This window comes from Thalassophryne amazonica, chromosome 4 (genome assembly GCF_902500255.1).
Source record: "Thalassophryne amazonica chromosome 4, fThaAma1.1, whole genome shotgun sequence".
Taxonomy (NCBI): Eukaryota; Metazoa; Chordata; class Actinopteri; order Batrachoidiformes; family Batrachoididae; genus Thalassophryne; species Thalassophryne amazonica.
In genome coordinates, this window is record NC_047106.1 from 20,516,760 (window position 1) to 20,538,290 (window position 21,531).

The 21,531-nt window shown below is 40.6% G+C and overlaps 1 protein-coding gene across 11 annotated transcripts in view; it reads left to right on the plus strand.

Moving 5' to 3' along the window:
• The window catches only part of synrg (synergin, gamma), a 128,855-nt gene that overhangs the window by 27,450 nt on the left and 79,874 nt on the right, over positions 1 to 21,531 (plus strand). For 5 of the 11 annotated variants that reach the window (XM_034169183.1, XM_034169185.1, XM_034169186.1 and 2 more), the window contains 3 exons: positions 2,591 to 2,702; positions 16,304 to 16,738; positions 20,390 to 20,668. In XM_034169183.1, the coding sequence (XP_034025074.1) occupies positions 2,591 to 2,702; positions 16,304 to 16,738; positions 20,390 to 20,668 (826 nt within the window). The remainder of the gene's footprint in view (positions 1 to 2,590; positions 2,703 to 16,303; positions 16,739 to 20,389; positions 20,669 to 21,531) is intronic. The other 6 variants (XM_034169191.1, XM_034169192.1, XM_034169194.1 and 3 more) reach the window with 3 other exon arrangements.

The window sequence follows — 21,531 nt, forward strand, 5'->3', positions numbered from 1 at the left end:
TGTTCAAATACTTATTTGCAGCAGTAACATACAAATAAATTATTAAAAAAATCATACATTGTGATTTCTGGATTTTTTTTTTTACATTATGTCTCTCAATGTATATTCATATTCATAGGCAATGCTATATACAGTTGTATGCAAAGGTTTGGGCACCCCTGATAATTTTCATGATTTTCCTTTATAAATCATTGGTTGTCTGGATCAGAAATTTCAGTTAAATATATCATATAGCAGATGACCACACTGATATTTGAGAAGTGAAATGAAGTTTCTAGTACTTACAGAAATTGTGCAATAATTATTTAAACAAAATTGGGCAGGTGCATAAATTTGGGCACCCTTGTCATTTTATTGATTTGAATACATTTAGCACTAATTATTGGAACACAGAAATGGTTTGATAAGCTCAGTGACCCTTGACCTCCTTACACAGGTGAAGCCAATCATGAGAAAGGGTATTTAAGATGGCCATTTGCAAACGTTTTCCGTCTTTGCATCTCTTCTAATGAGTGGCAACATGGGAGCTCTAAACAACTCTCAAATGACCTGAAAACAAAGATTGTCCAACATCATGGTTTAGAGGAAGGATACAAAAAGCTATCTCAGAGATTTCAGCTATCAGTTTCCACTAAAAGGAACATAGTGAGGAAATGGAAGACCACAGGCACAGTACTAGTTAAGGCCCGAAGTGGCAGGCCAAAAAATATCTCAGATAAGCTTAAGCGAAGGATGGTGAGAACAATCATATTCAACCCACAGACCTGCTGCCAAGACCTACAGCAGAGGTCACAAACCGGTTCCAGAAAGGGCCAAGAGGGTGCAGGCTTTCTGTGCAACCACCCACTCCAGCAGGTGATTTCACTGATTAACTGATTCCACCTGCTCAAAGCGATGTTAATCAGTGAAATCACCTGCTGGAGTGGGTGGTTGCACAGAAAGCCTGCACCCTCTTGGCCCTTTCTGGAACCGGTTTGTGACCTCTGACCTACAACATGAGCTTGCTCCAGATAGTGTCTCTGTGCATCGTGCAACTATACAGTGCACTTTGCACAAGGAGATGCTGTAATGCAGAGGAAGCCTTTTCTGCATACACGCCACAAACAGAGGTATGCTTGAGGTATGCTAAAGCACATTTGGACAAGCCAGCTTAATTTTGGAATAAGGTGCTGTGGACTAATGAAACTAAAATTGAGTTATTTGGACATAAGGGGCAGTATGTATGGCTGAAAAAGAACACAGCATTCCAAGAAAAACACTTGCTACCTACAGTAAAATTTGTAGGTGGTTCCATCATACTGTGTGGCCAGGAGAGGTACTGAGAATCTTGTTTCAACAAGACAACAACCCTAAACACTGCTCAAAATCTAGTAAGGCATTAATGCAGAGGAACAAATACAATGTTCTGGAATGGCCATCTCAGTCCCCAGACCTGAATATGATTGAAAATCTGTGGCGTGATTTTAAGCGGGTGGTTCATGCTGGGAAACCAACAAACCTGACTGAACTGGAGATGTTTTGTAAAGAAGAATGGTCCAAAATACCTTCATCCAGAATCCAGACTCTCATTGGAAGTTATATGAAGTGTTTAGAGGCTGTTATTTCTGCAAAAGGAGGATCAACTAAATATTGATGTATTTTTTTCTGTTGGGGTGCCCAAATTTATGCCCCTGCCTAATTTTGTTTAAAGAATTATTGCACACTTTCTGTAAATTCTATAAACGTAATTTCACTCCTCAAATATCACTGTGTTTGTCTGCTATATGATATATTTGACTGAAATTGCTGATCCAAACAACCAATAATTTATAAAGGAAAATCATGGAAATCATCAGGGATGCCCAGTTTTACATACAACTGTAATAACTACACACCATGAAACATCTGAAAAGCATTAGTCAGCGCCTAGCTAACCTTACTCACTATTGTTAGCTAGCTAAGTGTATTTTAATAGTCTTCTCAATAAGATGAAGTATGTACAATTATTTCAGCAACTTAGAATGTCAGTATATTCCTACAACTATATACATATGATGTTGTGTATGACTTTACCTGTCAACTGTTATTACTGAGGATCTTTCCTGTGAGAAAGGCAAGAAGGCGTATGTGTGTGTTGGGGGCATTACACGATAGCGCACTGGGCATCTCAAAAACAAACTGCAAAGAAAGAATGTTATTCCTATCATAATTGACAAATTCATCTCTTAACACAACCATTTTCACAATATATATGAATTTCAAGCAGTTTCTTCACATTTGATCTCAAATCTGTATCTGGCATTGGATTCTCCATGTATGAAAACCTATAAAAGCCCATTTTATTCAAGTTTCAAACACATTTAGTGTAAAAGATAATTGCCTAAGTAGCTTGGTGGTGGTGGTGGCCATATTGGATTTCTAAATTTTGAGGCATTATAGGACATTTTTGTTCTGGGCGTACATCAGATTTGAGTCAAGCACCTCTGAATACCCCTAAAAATCATGTATGCCATAAATTTGCATGATTTGCATCATGTGTTTTTTTTTTTTTTTTTTATTTATTTATTTTTTTGCAAAATTGACCTCATCTATCTATCTATACTGTAAACAGACAGGAGAGAGGAGTCGTGATGACGCGTTGGAAGCAATCAAAGGCAACCTGGATGGTTTCAGCAGAGACGCAAAAATGCATCCAACTCCATCATCACAGACCAAGAAACCAGGTATTTTAGCTGTGACACTTTAAAGTGTGACTCTGTCCAGCTGCAGTGATACAGTCTGAGAATAATCACAACATTACAGGCATATATAACATATTCATCTTTTTTTTCTTTTCTAGTATATCCCATAATGTGATTCATGTTGCACACATTTTTATGCTGCATCTTAATATTAACATCTGTGACATCAGTGTTCCCTTTATCATCATCATCATCAATTTTATTTATATAGTGCCAAATCACAACAAACAGTTGCCCCAAGGCGCTTTATATTGTACGGCAAGGCCATACAATAATTACGGAAAAACCCCAACGGTCAAAACGACCCCCTGTGAGCAAGCACTTGGCGACAGTGGGAAAGAAAAACTCCCTTTTAACAGGAAGAAACCTCAAGCAGAACCAGGCTCAGGGAGGGGCAGTCTTCTGCTGGGACTGGTTGGGGCTGAGGGAGAGAACCAAGAAAAAGACATGTTGTGGAGGGGAGCAGAGATCGATCACTAATGATTAAATGCAGAGTGGTGCATACAGAGCAAAAAGAGAAAGAAACACTCAGTGCATCATGGGAACCCCCCCAGCAGTCTAAGTCTATAGCAGCATAACTAAGGGATGGTTCAGGGTCACCTGATCCAGCCCTAACTATAAGCTTTAGCAAAAAGGAAAGTTTTAAGCCTAATCTTAAAAGTAGAGAGGGTGTCTGTCTCCCTGATCCGAATTGGGAGCTGGTTCCACAGGAGAGGAGCCTGAAAGCTGAAGGCTCTGCCTCCCATTCTACTCTTACAAACCCTAGGAACTACAAGTAAGCCTGCAGTCAAAGAGCGAAGCGCTCTATTGGGGTGATATGGTACTATGAGGTCCCTAAGATAAGATGGGACCTGATTATTCAAAACCTTATAAGTAAGAAGAAGAATTTTAAATTCTATTCTAGAATTAACAGGAAGCCAATGAAGAGAGGCCAAATATGGGTGAGATATGCTCTCTCCTTCTAGTCCCCGTTAGTACTCTAGCTGCAGCATTTTGATTTAACTGAAGGCTTTTCAGGGAACTTTTAGGACAACCTGATAATAATGAATTACAATAGTCCAGCCTAGAGGAAATAAATGCATGAATTAGTTTTTCAGCATCACTCTGAGACAAGACCTTTCTAATTTCAGAGATATTGCGTAAATGCAAAAAAGCAGTCCTACATATTTGTTTAATATGCGCTTTGAATGACATATCCTGATCAAAAATGACTCCAAGATTTCTCACAGTATTACTAGAGGTCAGGGTAATGCCATCCAGAGTAAGGATCTGGTTAGACACCATGTTTCTAAGATTTGTGGGGCCAAGTACAATAACTTCAGTTTTATCTGAGTTTAAAAGCAGGAAATTAGAGGTCATCCATGTCTTTATGTCTGTAAGACAATCCTGCAGTTTAGCTAATTGGTGTGTGTCCTCTGGCTTCATGGATAGATAAAGCTGGGTATCATCTGCGTAACAATGAAAATTTAAGCAATGCCGTCTAATAATACTGCCTAAGGGAAGCATGTATAAAGTGAATAAAATTGGTCCTAGCACAGAACCTTGTGGAACTCCATAATTAACCTTAGTCTGTGAAGACGATTCCCCATTTACATGAACAAATTGTAATCTATTAGATAAATATGATTCAAACCACCGCAGCGCAGTGCCTTTAATACCTATGGCATGCTCTAATCTCTGTAATAAAATTTTATGGTCAACAGTATCAAAAGCAGCACTGAGGTCTAACAGAACAAGCACAGAGATGAGTCCACTGTCTGAGGCCATAAGAAGATCATTTGTAACCTTCACTAATGCTGTTTCTGTACTATGATGAATTCTAAAACCTGACTGAAACTCTTCAAATAGACCATTCCTCTGCAGATGATCAGTTAGCTGTTTTACAACTACCCTTTCAAGAATTTTTGAGAGAAAAGGAAGGTTGGAGATTGACCTATAATTAGCTAAGATAGCTGGGTCAAGTGATGGCTTTTTAAGTAATGGTTTAATTACTGCCACCTTAAAAGCCTGTGGTACATAGCCAACTAATAAAGGTAGATTGATCATATTTAAGATCGAAGCATTAAATAATGGTAGGGCTTCCTTGAGCAGCCTGGTAGGAATGGGGTCTAATAGACATGTTGATGGTTTGGATGAAGTAACTAATGAAAATAACTCAGACAGAACAATCGGAGAGAAAGAGTGTAACCAAATACCGGCATCACTGAAAGCAGCCAAAGATAACGATACGTCTTTGGGATGGTTATGAGTAATTTTTTTCTCTAATAGTTAACATTTTATTAGCAAAGAAAGTCATGAAGTCATTACTAGTTAAAGTTAAAGGAATACTCAGCTCAATAGAGCTCTGACTCTTTGTCAGGCTGGCTACAGTGCTGAAAAGAAACCTGGGGTTCTTATTTTCTTCAATTAGTGATGAGTAGTAAGATGTCCTAGCTTTACGGAGGGCTTTTTTGTAGAGCAACAGACTCTTTTTCCAGGCTAAGTGAAGATCTTCTAAATTAGTGAGACGCCATTTCCTCTCCAACTTACGGGTTATCTGCTTTAAGCTGCGAGTTTGTGAGTTATACCATGGAGTCAGGCACTTCTGATTTAAAGCTCTCTTTTTCAGAGGAGCTACAGTATCCAAAGTTGTCTTCAATGAGGATGTAAAACTATTGACGAGATACTCTATCTCACTTACAGAGTTTAGGTAGCTACTCTGCACTGTGTTGGTATATGGCATTAGAGAACATAAAGAAGGAATCATATCCTTAAACCTAGTTACAGCGCTTTCTGAAAGACTTCTAGTGTAATGAAACTTATTCCCCACTGCTGGGTAGTCCATCAGAGTAAATGTAAATGTTATTAAGAAATGATCAGACAGAAGGGAGTTTTCAGGGAATACTGTTAAGTCTTCAATTTCCATACCATAAGTCAGAACAAGATCTAAGATATGATTAAAGTGGTGGGTGGACTCATTTACATTTTGAGCAAAGCCAATTGAGTCTAATAATAGATTAAATGCAGTGTTGAGGCTGTCATTCTCAGCATCTGTGTGGATGTTAAAATCGCCCACTATAATTATCTTATCTGAGCTAAGCACTAAGTCAGACAAAAGTTCTGAAAATTCACAGAGAAACTCACAGTAACAACCAGGAGGACGATAGATAACAACAAATAAAACTTTATAAACCTTTAGAAACATGCCACTGCCAATTTAACTTCCTGGTGCAATTCAGGAAATTGTGGGTATGCATTTAACAAGCATATGCTGATGTTACAAAGTAGAGGACCTCAATGACCATGAGTCGAACATTGCCAGACTGAACTTCAAAACAGCTGGAAATAAAACTAAAGGCCCTGTCACTCATTGATGATTTAGCCAGCGTATGCCAGTCGTATTAAAACACGCTGCCATACGTCAAATAAGTTAAGGGTAAGTTTTATATAAGTTAAGAGCATGTTGAAACACGCTAAAGCTCGCTGATATACGTCCTAATATGCTCAGCTACTCAACACATTTTGGGAATGCTGTAAATTTTCAACGCATGCCAGCATGTGACTCATATGCAGGACATAAGTTGTATGTAAGTTATGGGATTGTTGGCACACATTTCTTGTAATTTACTCATAAGTTTCAATACGTACATTAATGCCGTCCACTGATTGGCTGAAAAAGCTGCAACCCTCATGCAGATCGACTGTTTCATTCATACACGGAGTAAATCTGACCTGTTCATTTCAGTCCAGTTCACCATCACAGATGGACATGAATTGACATAAAGCTTCTGATTTTTGAAAATGACGTCTGAAAATACTTTAATTCATGGCTGGAAACATTGCGTTTTAAAGCAAGTCCCTCCGTGGTTTTTCTGCTCCAGGTGCATTTCTCAGAAGATGCCCGTGTCATGCTCTGAACACACAGAAGCACTGTGATTTAAACTTTTAAAGCGCCGTCGCTGTGATCATCAAATGACCTGATCAGTCGATCAGGGTGAACACCTGATTAATGTGCTGTTTAAACATTTAAAGTGCTGTCGCTGTCAGTGATCACCACACCAACAGATCACACAGCACTTCATTCAGCTCACACCTGATCACGGTCGACTCGTGCTTTAAAAGTTTAAATCATCACAGTGGTTCATTATTCAGGTCTGTGGTGACCTGATAAGTCTGATCAGCGGACTTGATCAGAAATCAATAGCACTTTAAACATTTAAAGCGACAGCACTCCATTCATTCATGGCAGCGTTTACCATAGCCAGTCCGCTCATCAGCATTCTGTACACAATGAAAATGGTCCACCAAGATCAAAAATGAAAATAAAAAAATAAAATAATGTTAAATTACTCTATTTCTGACCCGCGCCACACCGTGCAGTACCGACCCAAACCACTGGGTGGAAACAGGGCTGTCAGCATACGCTGGTTAATCGTCAAGGTGTGACAGCTGCATAATTTATTACACGTATGGTAGAGTGTGCCAGAATTTTTAATACGGTTGGCATACGCTGGCCAAATTGTCAAGGTGTGACAGGGCCTTTAAAGTTTAATAAGAACAGAGTGAACAGTGAATATTCTCTCACATTTATGATACTGTAATGTACGTTTACTACAGTGATCTTGCTGTTCTCGTGGAAGTTATAATTTACAACCCCAAATCCAATGAAATTGGGATGTTGTGTGAAATGTAAATTAAAACAGAATACAATGATTTGCAAACCTATATTCCAACCTATATTCAATTGAATACACCACAAAGACAAGATATTTGATGTTCAAACTGATAGACTTTTTTGTTTTTGTGCAAATATCTGCTCATTTTGAAATGGATGCCTGCAACACATTACAAAAAAAAAATAAAAAATGGGACAGGGCCAAGAAAAGACTGGGAAAGTTGATGAATGCTCAAAGAACACCTGTTTGGAACATTCCACAGGTGAACAGGTTAATTGGAAACAGGCGAATGTCATGATTGGGTATAAAAGGAGCATCCCCAAAAGGCTCAGCTGTTCACAAGCAAAGATGGGGCGAGGATCACCACTTTGTGAACAACTGCATAAAAAAATAGTCCAACAGTTTAAGAACAATGTTTCTCAATGTTCAATTGCAAGGAATTTAGGGATTCCATCATCGACAGTCCATAATATAATCAGAAGATTCAGAGAATCTGGAGAACTTTCAACATGTAAGCGCCAAGGCTGAAAACCAACATTAAATGCCTGTGACCTTCGATCCCTCAGGTGGCACTGCATTAAAAACCGACATTTTGTAAAAGATCTTACTGCGTGGGCTCAGGAACACTTCAGAAAACCATTGTCAGTTAACACGGTTCGTCACTACATCTACAAGTGCAAGTTAAAACTGTACCATGCATAGTGAAAGCCATACATCAATCAATCAATCAATCAATTTTTTTTATATAGCGCCAAATCACAACAAACAGTTGCCCCAAGGCGCTTCATATTGCAAGGCAAGGCCATACAATAATTATGTAAAACCCCAACGGTCAAAACGACCCCCTGTGAGCAAGCACTTGGCTACAGTGGGAAGGAAAAACTCCCTTTTAACAGGAAGAAACCTCCAGCAGAACCAGGCTCAGGGAGGGGCAGTCTTCTGCTGGGACTGGTTGGGGCTGAGGGAGAGAACCAGGAAAAAGACATGCTGTGGAGGGGAGCAGAGAACGATCACTAATGATTAAATGCAGAGTGGTGCATACAGAGCAAAAAGAGAAAGAAACAGTGCATCATGGGAACCCCCCAGCAGTCTACGTCTATAGCAGCATAACTAAGGGATGGTTCAGGGTCACCTGATCCAGCCCTAACTATAAGCTTTAGCAAAAAGGAACGTTTTAAGCCTAATCTTAAAAGTAGAGAGGGTGTCTGTCTCCCTGATCTGAATTGGGAGCTGGTTCCACAGGAGAGGAGCCTGAAAGCTGAAGGCTCTGCCTCCCATTCTACTCTTACAAACCCTAGGAACTACAAGTAAGCCTGCAGTCTGAGAGCGAAGCGCTCTATTGGGGTGATATGGTACTACGAGGTCCCTAAGATAAGATGGGACCTGATTATTCAAAACCTTATAAGTAAGAAGAAGAATTTTAAATTCTATTCTAGAATTAACAGGAAGCCAATGAAGAGAGGCCAATATGGGTGAGATATGCTCTCTCCTTCTAGTCCCCGTCAGTACTCTAGCTGCAGCATTTTGAATTAACTGAAGGCTTTTTAGGGAACTTTTAGGACAACCTGATAATAATGAATTACAATAGTCCAGCCTAGAGGAAATAAATGCATGAATTAGTTTTTCAGCATCACTCTGAGACAAGACCTTTCTGATTTTAGAGATATTGCGTAAATGCAAAAAAGCAGTCCTACATATTTGTTTAATACGCGCTTTGAATGACATATCCTGATCAAAAATGACTCCAAGATTTCTCACAGTATTACTAGAGGTCAGGGTAATGCCATCCAGAGTAAGGATCTGGTTAGACACCATGTTTCTAAGATTTGTGGGGCCAAGTACAATAACTTCAGTTTTATCTGAGTTTAAAAGCAGGAAATTAGAGGTCATCCATGTCTTTATGTCTGTAAGACAATCCTGCAGTTTAGCTAATTGGTGTGTGTCCTCTGGCTTCATGGATAGATAAAGCTGGGTATCATCTGCGTAACAATGAAAATTTAAGCAATACCGTCTAATAATACTGCCTAAGGGAAGCATGTATAAAGTGAATAAAATTGGTCCTAGCACAGAACCTTGTGGAACTCCATAATTAACTTTAGTCTGTGAAGAAGATTCCCCATTTACATGAACAAATTGTAATCTATTAGACAAATATGATTCAAACCACCGCAGCGCAGTGCCTTTAATACCTATGGCATGCTCTAATCTCTGTAATAAAATTTTATGGTCAACAGTATCAAAAGCAGCACTGAGGTCTAACAGAACAAGCACAGAGATGAGTCCACTGTCCGAGGCCATAAGAAGATCATTTGTAACCTTCACTAATGCTGTTTCTGTACTATGATGAATTCTAAAACCTGACTGAAACTCTTCAAATAGACCATTCCTCTGCAGATGATCAGTTAGCTGTTTTACAACTACCCTTTCAAGAATTTTTGAGAGAAAAGGAAGGTTGGAGATTGGCCTATAATTAGCTAAGATAGCTGGGTCAAGTGATGGCTTTTTAAGTAATGGTTTAATTACTGCCACCTTAAAAGCCTGTGGTACATAGCCAACTAACAAAGATAGATTGATCATATTTAAGATCGAAGCATTAAATAATGGTAGGGCTTCCTTGAGCAGCCTGGTAGGAATGGGGTCTAATAAACATGTTGATGGTTTGGATGAAGTAACTAATGAAAATAACTCAGACAGAACAATCGGAGAGAAAGAGTCTAACCAAATACCGGCATCACTGAAAGCAGCCAAAGATAACGATACGTCTTTGGGATGGTTATGAGTAATTTTTTTCTCTAATAGTTAAAATTTTGTTAGCAAAGAAAGTCATGAAGTCATTACTAGTTAAAGTTAATGGAATACTCAGCTCAATAGAGCTCTGACTCTTTGTCAGCCTGGCTACAGTGCTGAAAAGAAACCTGGGGTTGTTCTTATTTTCTTCAATTAGTGATGAGTAGAAAGATGTCCTAGCTTTACGGAGGGCTTTTTTATAGAGCAACAGACTCTTTTTCCAGGCTAAGTGAAGATCTTCTAAATTAGTGAGACGCCATTTCCTCTCCAACTTACGGGTTATCTGCTTTAAGCTACGAGTTTGTGAGTTATACCACGGAGTCAGGCACTTCTGATTTAAAGCTCTCTTTTTCAGAGGAGCTACAGCATCCAAAGTTGTCTTCAATGAGGATGTAAAACTATTGACGAGATACTCTATCTCACTTACAGAGTTTAGGTAGCTACTCTGCACTGTTGGTATATGGCATTAGAGAACATAAAGAAGGAATCATATCCTTAAACCTAGTTACAGCGCTTTCTGAAAGACTTCTAGTGTAATGAAACTTATTCCCCACTGCTGGGTAGTCCATCAGAGTAAATGTAAATGTTATTAAGAAATGATCAGACAGAAGGGAGTTTTCAGGGAATACTGTTAAGTCTTCTATTTCCATACCATAAGTCAGAACAACATCAACAACATCCAGAAATACCGCCGCCTTCTCTGGGCCTGAGCTCATCTGAAATGGACAGACGCAATGTGGAAAAGTGTGCTGTGGTCTGATGAGTCCACATTTCAAATTGTTTTTGGAAATCATTGACGTTTTGTCCTCTGGACAAAAGAGGAAAAAGACCATCCAGATTGTTACCAGCGCAAAGTTCAAAAGCCAGCATCTGTGATGGTACGGGGGTGTGTTAGTGCCCATGGCATGGGCAAGTTACACATCTGTGATGGCACCATCAATGCTGAAAGGTACATCCAGGTTTTGGAGCAACACGTGCCATCCAAGCAACGTCTTTTTCAGGGACCTCTGTGCTTATTTCAGAAAGACAATGCAAAGCCACATTCTGCACGTGTTACAGCAGCGTGGCTTCGTAGTAAAAGAGTGCGGGTACTAGACTGGCCTGCCTGCAGTCCAGACCTGTCACCCATTGAAAATGTCTGGCGCATTATGAAGCACAAAATATGACAACGGAGACTGTTGAACAACTGAAGTCATACATCAAGCAAGAATGTTTCTGTGTGGGCTCTGTTGTCCAGGTGGTTTCCATAGTAGAGAAGCTTGAATCTTCGACTGGACTGGGTTGCTTGACGTGAGGACGTTTCGCTTCAAATCACAGAAGCTTCCTCAGCTAAAATTCTTGCTCTGGTAGTCTGACTTCTGTCTTGACTCTTGTAGAGAAGAATAAACCAGAAGCCAACAAAAGCTGGAGTTTTTTAACGTAACCAGACCCCACCTACCGAGAGGCTGACTGCTATAGGCTAGTGACTAATCCCTAGTTACAAACAGAGCAATGTAGTGTATCATATCAGATCTCAGGAAAACTGTAATGAACACTACATAGGTGAGACGAAGCAACCTTTACACAAGAGGCTATACCAGCACCGCAGAGAGGTCGCCAGTGGACCTCAGTCTGCAGTTCATCTCCACCTGAAAGACACTAACCACACGTTTGAGGACAAGGAAGTTAAAATCTTAGCCAGAGAGAAGAAATGGTTTGAGAGAGGTGTCAAGGAAGAATTCTTTGTAAAACATTTGAAACCAAGCCTTAACCGCGAAGCAGGTCTCAGACACGCTTTGTCCCCTGTTTACAATGTGGTACTCAGGTCAAAGCAGTTTCAGTCTTTTGTTCATGGTAATGAGTCATTCACGTCATCAGGAGAGAGTCGTCAAGGGAGCCATCAGGTGAGGCTTCCATCCTGTCATTAAGAGAGTGCTAACTAGAGCACAATAGGTGCTAATTAGAGCTATTGTTTAGTCACTAGCCTATAGCAGTCAGCCTCTCGGTAGGTGGGGTCTGGTTAGGTTAAAAAACTCCAGCTTTTGTTGGCTTCTAGTTTATTCTTCTCTACAAGAGTCAAGACAGAAGTCAGACTACCAGAGCAAGAATTTTAGCTGAGGAAGCTTCTGTGATTTGAAGCGAAACGTCCTCACATCAAGCAACCCAGTCCAATCGAAGATTCAAGCTTCTCTGCTATCAAGCAAGAATGGGAAAGAATTTCACCTACAAAGCTTCAACAATTAGTGTCCTCAGTTCCCAAACGCTTATTGAGTGTTGTTAGAAGGAAAGGTGATGTAACACAGTAGTAAACATACCACTGTCCCAGCTTTTTTGAAATGTGTTGCAGGCATCAGTTTGACCATTAAATATCTTGTCTTTGTGGTGTATTCAATTGAATATAGATTGAAGAGGATTTTCAGATCATTGTATTCTGTTTTGGGCAGCACGGTGGCTTAGTGGTTAGCACTGTTGCCTCACAGCGAGAAGGTCGTGGCTTTTCTGTGTGGAGTTTGCATGTTCTCCCCGTGTTTGTGTGGGTTTCCTCCGGGTGCTCCAGTTTCCTCCCACATCCAAAGACATGCGGGTTAGGTGGATTGGTATCTTTAAATTGTCCGTAGGTGTGTGTGTGTGTGGGTGTGTCTGTGTTTGTTTGTCTGTTTGTGGCCCCGCAACAGACTGGCGTCCTGTCCTGGGTGTACCCGTCTCATGCTCTATGGCTGCTGGGATAGCCTCAAGCCCCCTGCGACCCTTAATTGGACTAAGCGGTAGAAGATGAATGAATGTGTTCTGTTTTTATTTACACTCAACAAAAATATAAACGTAACACTTTTGGTTTTGCTCCCATTTTGTATGAGATGAACTCAAAGATCTAAAACTTTTTCCACATACACAATATCACCATTTCCCTCAAATATTGTTCACAAACCAGTTTAAATGTGTGATAGTGAACACTTCTCCTTTGCTGAGATAATCCATCCCACCTCACAAGTGTGCCATATTAAGATGCTGATTAGACACCATGATTAGTACACAGGTGTGCCTTAGACTGTCCACAATAAAAGGCCATCTGAAAGGTGCAGTTTTATCACACAGCACAATGCCACAGATGTCGCAAGATTTGAGGGAGCTTGCAATTGGCATGCTGACAGCAGGAATGTCAACCAGAGCTGTTGCTCGTGTATTGAATGTTCATTTCTCTACCATAAGCCGTCTCCAAAGGCGTTTCAGAGAATTTGGCAGTACATCCAACCAGCCTCACAATCGCAAACCACGTGTAACCACACCAGCCCAGGACCTACACATCCAGCATGTTCACCTCCAAGATCGTCTGAGACCAGCCACTCGGACAGCTGCTGAAACAATCGGTTTGCATAACCAAAGAATTTCTGCACAAACTGTCAGAAACCGTCTCAGGGAAGCTCATCTGCATGCTCGTCGTCCTCATCAGGGTCTCGACCTGACTCCAGTTCGTCGTCGTAACCAACTTGAGTGGGCAAATGCTCACATTCGCTGGCGTTTGGCACGTTTGAGAGGTGTTTTCTTCATGGATGAATCCCGGTTCACACTTTTCAGGGCAGATGGCAGACAGCGTGTGTGGCGTCATGTGGGTGAGCGGTTTTCTGATGTCAATGTTGTGGATCGAGTGGCCCATGGTGGCGGTGGGATTATGGTATGGGCACGCGTCTGTTATGGACGAAGAACACAGGTGCATTTTATTGATGTCATTTTGAATGCACAGAGATACCATGATGAGATCCTGAGGCCCATTGTTGTGCCATACATCCAAGAACATCACCTCATGTTGCAGCAGGATAATGCACGGCCCCATGTTGCAAGGATTTGTACACAATTCTTGGAAGCTGAAAATGTCCCAGTTCTTGCATGGCCGGCATACTCACCGGACATGTCACCCATTGAGCATGTTTGGGATGCTCTGGACCGGCGTATACGACAGCGTGTACCAGTTGCTGCACAGCCATTGAAGAGGAGTGGACCAACATTCCACAGGCCACAATTGACAACCTGATCAACTCTATGCGAAGGAGATGTGTTGCACTGCATGAGGCAAATGGTGGTCACACCAGATACTGACTGGTATCCCCCCAATAAAACAAAACTGCACCTTTCAGAGTGGCCTTTTATTGTGGACAGTCTAAGGCACACCTGTGCACTAATCAGCATCTTGATATGGCACACCTGTGAGGTGGGATGGATTATCTCAGCAAAGGAGAAGTGCTCACTATCACAGATTTAGACTGGTTTGTGAACAATATTTGAGGGAAATGGTGATATTGTGTATGTGGAAAAAGTTTTAGATCTTTGAGTTCATCTCATACAAAATGGGAACAAAACCAAAAGTGTAGTGTTTATATTTTTGTTGAGTGTACATTTTACACAATGTCCCACCTTCATTGGAATTGGGGTTGGAAAATGTATTTGTGTGCTGTCTGCTCTTCTGCTGCTGGTCCAGTTGGTTTTAGACTTAGTGGACATCTGTATTTCTTCCTGTGCAGCATTATTAAAGGACATTAGTGTGTTGGATTATCCAGAAGTCTAAACTGATTTAATTTGCAGAACACACTCTATTATTGTCAATGTGACATTATTTGCATGTGCTCAGAGCTTTGGATTTCACTTGCTGAGATGTTTTTTAGAATTTGGATGAGTGTGCACCTACCAATTTGGGCACTTAAAAAAATGAAGGCAGTCTAAAACTCTCCCAAAGCAATGTCATTGCCAATTACTGCTGAAATTGTTTGGCAGTAGCTTCTTGTCATTGAATGAAAAGCCAACTGCTAGAGCTCTCAGTGGTACTTCAAGAGGGACCCACCTGTCTTACAAACATACACTGTAGAAATAATAGACAAATTCGCTGTGACATCACCCTTAGTTTTTCTGAGGAGCAGGTTTGAAGGTTAAGGGAGGGGTCGCTCTGAATGTCTCCATCTTGGCAGTACCTGACTCTGCCTAACACCTGGCCAATTCATAAATGGATAAAGAGATGGAGAATGGGCAACGCCAGCGTGACCTGGATAGTATGAATGAAACCTGAACACACCCACCTATCTTAACATTACTAAGCTATTGAAGGCTAACAAGCTGCATAACCTCAGTTTGGGTGATTGATTAATGCATATTTTATGTGGACTGGGTCGTGGCACTCATGATGAAATAATACTGAAATTTCACTCAACAGAAATACTGCAGCACAGACATCTTAGTGCTCAGAAAGGAATTAGCAGGCTACTACGATGTTCTAGTCACCTAGCTGGCCACCTCCTAGACGGTAGTTGTCATTCTTATCGACTACCCCCGTTTATGCATATCTTTATGGCTTTAATTGGCTTAAATTAATGATTTATATAAGCATTTAGTCTGTGTACAGTTGTCATGAATGGGGAAAATAGCTATACATATGTCTTTTTGCAAGGCTGTAAACATGTTATTTCTGTGGTAAAATTGGATATTTTAGCATGGGCTTGATTGGTTCACTTTTGAAGCCCCAAGTGGCCATTTAAGGAACTGCAGGTGTGCACTTCTGAGTTGCCCTCCCCCCCAGCACTAGAAAGTGCTGCTTGCTTACAAAACGTGTTATTACTGATTTATAGAACAGTATTTTAGTTTAATAGTAGCATTTATTTTTGTTGTTTCTCCCAGTCTCTATGTTCTCCACTTTGGTATGGTGTATTTAATTTTATATTGTGTAGATACTGCTTTATTGATTGATCAGAGACAGCAGAGACCATCAGTGTAAGTTAAAAGAAAGCCAAGAATCTCTTTGCTATTGATGGAGAACTGAATTTGATCTGACCAGGAATGTGCCATAAACTTTTGGGACAATGTAATTTTTAAAAGTTAAAGGACCATTTGGTATGTTTCTGTAAGTCCACAGTATAAAAATAGATGGGGAATTCTGCAGTTCTTAGTCCAGTAACTTAAAATATACTTTATATTATAGCTGTAAAAAAAAAAGCAGCTCATCTGAGTATATATGGTGAAATTTTAAATATTAAATAGTGTTGCCAGGGCTTTAAATTAAATGACAGTTCTGGGATTTCTGGTTGTGCAGAAAATAGTCTTTATTTTGTCTTGTGTAGTTATTCTCTATTAGTAGTATGTGTCTTATATGTGATGTGCCATTACAATTTCTTCATTTTGCAGACTCATCGCCATCACACTTGCGTGTCACCACTCACTCCCTCCCCCCGACATTGTCAGAGGACACTGATGAGTTTAGTGACTTTCAGGGGCCTGTAGATGCCTCTGCCTCCTTCCCCTCCTCCTCCTCCACATCCTCCACTTTCTGCCTCTCGTCTCAGGTCCAGGCTCCAACCTCATCTCCGAAAGCAGGTTCCTCTGAGGACAATGATGAATTTAGTGACTTTGTTCAGGGACCTGTAAATACCCCTTCATCCTTCCCTTCCTCTGATTACCACCTCTCCTCTCAGCACCATGTCCAACCTTCACCTCCATCCCTTAAAGTGGGTCACTTCTCCTCTTCTTCCACCCTTCCTCAGTCTATCCCTGCCTCTGTGTCCATTCCCACTACCACCCAACACTCTGCTGTCAACACAAGCTCCCAATCTACATGTCAAGGTAACTCTTCTTTTGCTTTGTTGGCACTCCCCTCTCATTTCCATTCTTTGTAATTAACTATTCCTAAATGAGAGGAGAAGTTGTTTAGTTGTTGTGTTGCTTCTAATGACGCACACTTGTTTCACTGGGATGCTTTGAATTTGGAATGGTCTTAAGATGCATTTGTGAAAGCACTAAAGCTAATGGCACTATTACTAAAATACTTTGACACAACCTATCATTATTATGTGGATGGCTGTTAACAACTCCAACTTACACTACTGACTTCATCAGTAAAGAAAGAATAGAACAATATATAATTTAGGCTGTTTCCCGGTGTGTTTGTTAGTAGCTGAATCCCCTGCTGATATGATGAATCTGTGTAGGATCAGTGTGCTAATAAAATACTGTTGAGGTTATTTAGCAGCTGCCTTCCACGAGCAGCTGTATTCACTGCTCTGTGACAAAACAGCCAGTCTCTCAAGATCACCTTCTGTGCAAACATGCAACAGCTAACATTCCATCAGATGTCATCTCCAAGTCCTTTGACACCTCCCTGGCCTAGATGTTAAATGTGGAAGAAATAGTTTGCATGGTTGATTACTGATATGAAACTCAAAAGGCTTAGACTTTCCATCCAGATGTGTGAAAATAACTATTACTGATATTTGTCTGTCCTGTAAATGAAAAAGATAATACAAGATTATTACATTGTAAAGGAGATGAACAGGATAATGAATGCTAGAACTCTTGGCAAAACTCTATTGCACCCCGTGGAGAAATGGCTCCATTTCAAGAATCTTTACAGCTGCTATGGGACACTGGCAATGATGACCAACCTGTTGCTTATGTTAGCAGATAGTGTCAGAATTTTTGGCATCCCTAAATATTAAATATACTTTAAAATATGTTGAGAAATAAATGTAAAGGAGCCAGTGTTGTATAACCAAAAATATTTATTTAAAATGTTCAAAGTTATTGAACAACAAAGCAAAATTATTTCATATAGTGAAATAAAAATACAGTAGTAAAATGTGTGGCAGTTATTGTCACACTTTGAATTTACAGTAAATTGTAACTTTTACAGGTCAGTTTTCTTTACACAAGTTACAAGATGGATTCAAGAACATTTTCAATTTACATCAGTCTTTAAGAAATACAAACGGTATGGTACTGTATGATTAATCTGAAAGGAGTAGGCAGTTCTCTAAAACGGAGTGACTGGGCAAAAAGGAGAGTCCTGAGGGAGGCCACCAAAACACCCGTGGCAACTCTGTAGGATGTAATTGGAAAATTTGGTCATAGTTTAACTTTAGCATACTACATCACCAGTTAAACTGCTTCATGGTTAAGTGGACCAGGACTGTATTTCAGGAAGGCTGCACTGAATGACTTAACCAATTTGGCTGGCAGTATAGTCAGGAAATTTTACTTTTACTTTAACATTACCAAGCTAGTGAAGGCTAACAAGCTGCGTAACCTACGTTTGGCTGATTGATTAATGCATATTTTATGTGTACTGGATGGGGGCTCTCATAATGGGTGGCTTGAGTGGAGGTGGTAAAAACTATGACGGCCATATTCCTTAAATAACTGTTGCACTGTTAGTGTAACTAACATTACCTAGTTCATGATACTGGCTTATTAGTGCTAACATATAAATTAAATAATACTGAAATTTCACTCAACAGAAATACTGCAGCAAGACTTCTTAGTGCTCAGAAAGGAATTAGCAGACTGGAAATTTATTTCATAATACATCTTGAAAAAGCCAGGCTCTCCGTCTCAATACAGCACATCAGATTTTTAAAATAAGATAAAAAAAAAACTAGTTTCAAGCAGTGTAATTTCGGTTGCTTAAAGTGGATATGACAACATAGTCTTATTACATGTAACAAAGGTTATATAATTCGGTCAACCTAAGCGTTTTGGGAAAATGGACGCGGTTCTCCCATTATATACAACATTTGAACATCCCGCTACTGAAAAATGTGCACGCCCCGTGACCAGCTTCCCGCTGAGCACCAAACCTGAAATACGTCACTGCGTGTAGACCGTATCGGTTTGCGTGCCTGGCGGCCGTTGTTTACACTTTTTTTTTTTTAGCAGCAGAAACTTTGATTAAACACAGCTCTCAGGGACTTGTTTGTCGATATGCCTGACCAGTGTGTCGCAGCATATTGCACAAACACAAGGGCGAAAGGTTTTAGCCTTTTCAAGTCAAGGCAGATTGATCGAAAGCTGCGGTGTTGTGTGATGCACGAAATGTCAGACTGCCGCTCCCTCCGCTCACACACCGCATTTGCTTCCGACAGCAGACACTTTCCTCTACCGTCTCCATGTTCTCACCGCTCACAGGAACACCTAAAATGTCAACCCCAAATAATATGTTCACAGTAATCTTGAAATGGTCAAGGAACTTGTAAAAATATCAGTGCAATACGTAGTAAACGCGGCGGCGGCATGTTCACTGTTGTTTTCGAAACTTTCGCCATTTATTTCCTATTCTTTCGTGAAAATAACGTAACTAAACACGGATGAATGCAATGCCAGGCACTCGAAAACGGCAAAAACCCGAAGGTAATGACGGTTGTCCGCAAGTAGTAGCTACACGATCGCGGCTCCGGAACAATAACAAAGGCAGTAAACAGACGCTAGAATCGAAAATGCTATAATTATAGTGTTATAAACAGCAGCAACAAAAATCAAAGCCTCCCTTACCATTCCGTATTCTGCAGCCTTTCAAAATCCATCGGAATTGACACGTCTCTTGCCTCTGCTTCGGCTCAGCCATAAGCACCGTCGGCATTATTTTTCGCTGCCAGAATGCTCCTGGTTTGAATGTTCGTCCGAAAGATATGGCTCCAATCTGTAGGGTCTAATCCCTGCTGCGACATCCTCAGCATCTGAGTCAGTCTCAATTTCCTCACAGAAATAATCCACACTTGAAGAGGAGTCAGAAAAGTTCTTGATCTCGTCACTGTCCATGCTGAGGTCTGTCTGTTCCTGTTGTCAGTCGAACAGACAAAAACGGGACTCGACACGCTGTGACGTCACGGCATCACGTGACCGCTGATGGAACGCTGCCAGCGCACTTTCCAAGAAACACACTTTTGAGAAGCTGTACCACCTTTATTTCTCAGTGATAGTGATTAAAACCACATTCAACTTACTATACTGTATGTATATTTTGATATTTATATCAGTTTTACCAAATTTTTTGTGTCATATCCACTTTAAGGCGTAAACAACTTTTATGCTTGACAGATATTACCCTTGTATCTAGTTAAAAGTAACTCAAGTAAAGACATTTTCTTATCAAGAGCATGCAAGTGACATTTACTTGAATTAAGTTAAAGGATCTTCCCAAAAAAGTACAAGATAATCCATTTATACTAAAAAGAATGCTGAGATTTTGAATCTAAATATAAGTTTGTTACACTTGCAGTTTCAGCAGTGTACATCTTCTGGTCTAGAAGTCATAATGTAATTTACCTCATAGTCCCCTTTTCAGCCTCTAATTTTGTTATTGCAGTGTACTATGCCACTACATGTTATTACACCCCTAGCAATAACTTTAATTACCGATCTTTGGAAGTTTTTGAAAGAATATGGAAACCTGGATTGTTGTTGTGTGTTATCAAGAAGCTTGTTCCTCATTCACTCCTCTAGGCCCATCCTTGGAAGAGAAGCTATTCTCCTCATGTGATCTTACTGCTGATAAGACGGCCCACGTTAGCTTTAAATCCAAGCCGTGTTTGGCCAAAATGGCTCCGAGAGCTAAAGTTTCCGCCCAATTTCACACCAGCACCAAAGCACGGAACTGGGCTGAGTCCCCTGCAGACTTGAGTTCTGTCTTCATTGCAGAAGTGCTACCTGTGGCCCCAGTATCAGCGTCCGGCGCTCCCCCATCAGCTGCTGACTCATCCTCACAAACCTGTAGTCACAGTGGTGAGAGCCGAGCCTGTTTATTAGCATTTTCTCAGCTGCTTCTTCCCTGTGCTTTGCTTCAGTATTAACATAGGGGCAAACGGTAGCTTCCTTTCTGTCTCTGGTAAATACTTTCACACTTCTTAACCGTGGCAAAATAATTCCGTGCTTGAAGAATCTTCTGCTTTTATTTGGGCTCTAATTATTTTGTTTCTGATTTGGAACACAGTGATTTAGAATTGACACATCACAGAATTGTAGCCTATGTGATGTCTGATGAGATCATGCTAAGGTTTTCCATAACATGGGGATCATTGTGGAGTGATTGTGGCTTTTAGGGGTCCTGTCTGGTGTCTTACCCTCTTGTCCTTAAACCAAATCTCTGCTTTTCTTACTGCTGCTTTTATACCCCCGTTTCTTCAAGCCAAAGCTGAAATCGTCTTAGATGGACTTCTCGCATTAGCTATGTTTGTCCACTATATGGAATTGGACTGTCTGCAGAGGACTTGGACAATACCTACTGCCATCTGTTTCCTTGCTATGTGATGTCCTCTTAGGGAATGACCTCCAGCGCATGTTGACTGCTTCATTTTAACAGGGATGTGCATGGATTAGCGGGTGCCGCTGGAGCCCAGAAGTAATCCAAGGCTGACTGTGCATGGCACTTTGCTACTACTCTGTGCTGTTATTTGTTTGTCTGTGGCCTCTGTGTCATTGAGGGAAATATAGTGGCTTCTAATGAAGGCCATAGTGATTTGTATTCAGATTCATTTAACTGCAAGACTGACGACAATATTATGCACCAAGTGCTGCTTGAGTAAACACCTTGCGCACACGCACACACACACACACACACACACACACACACACACACACACACACAC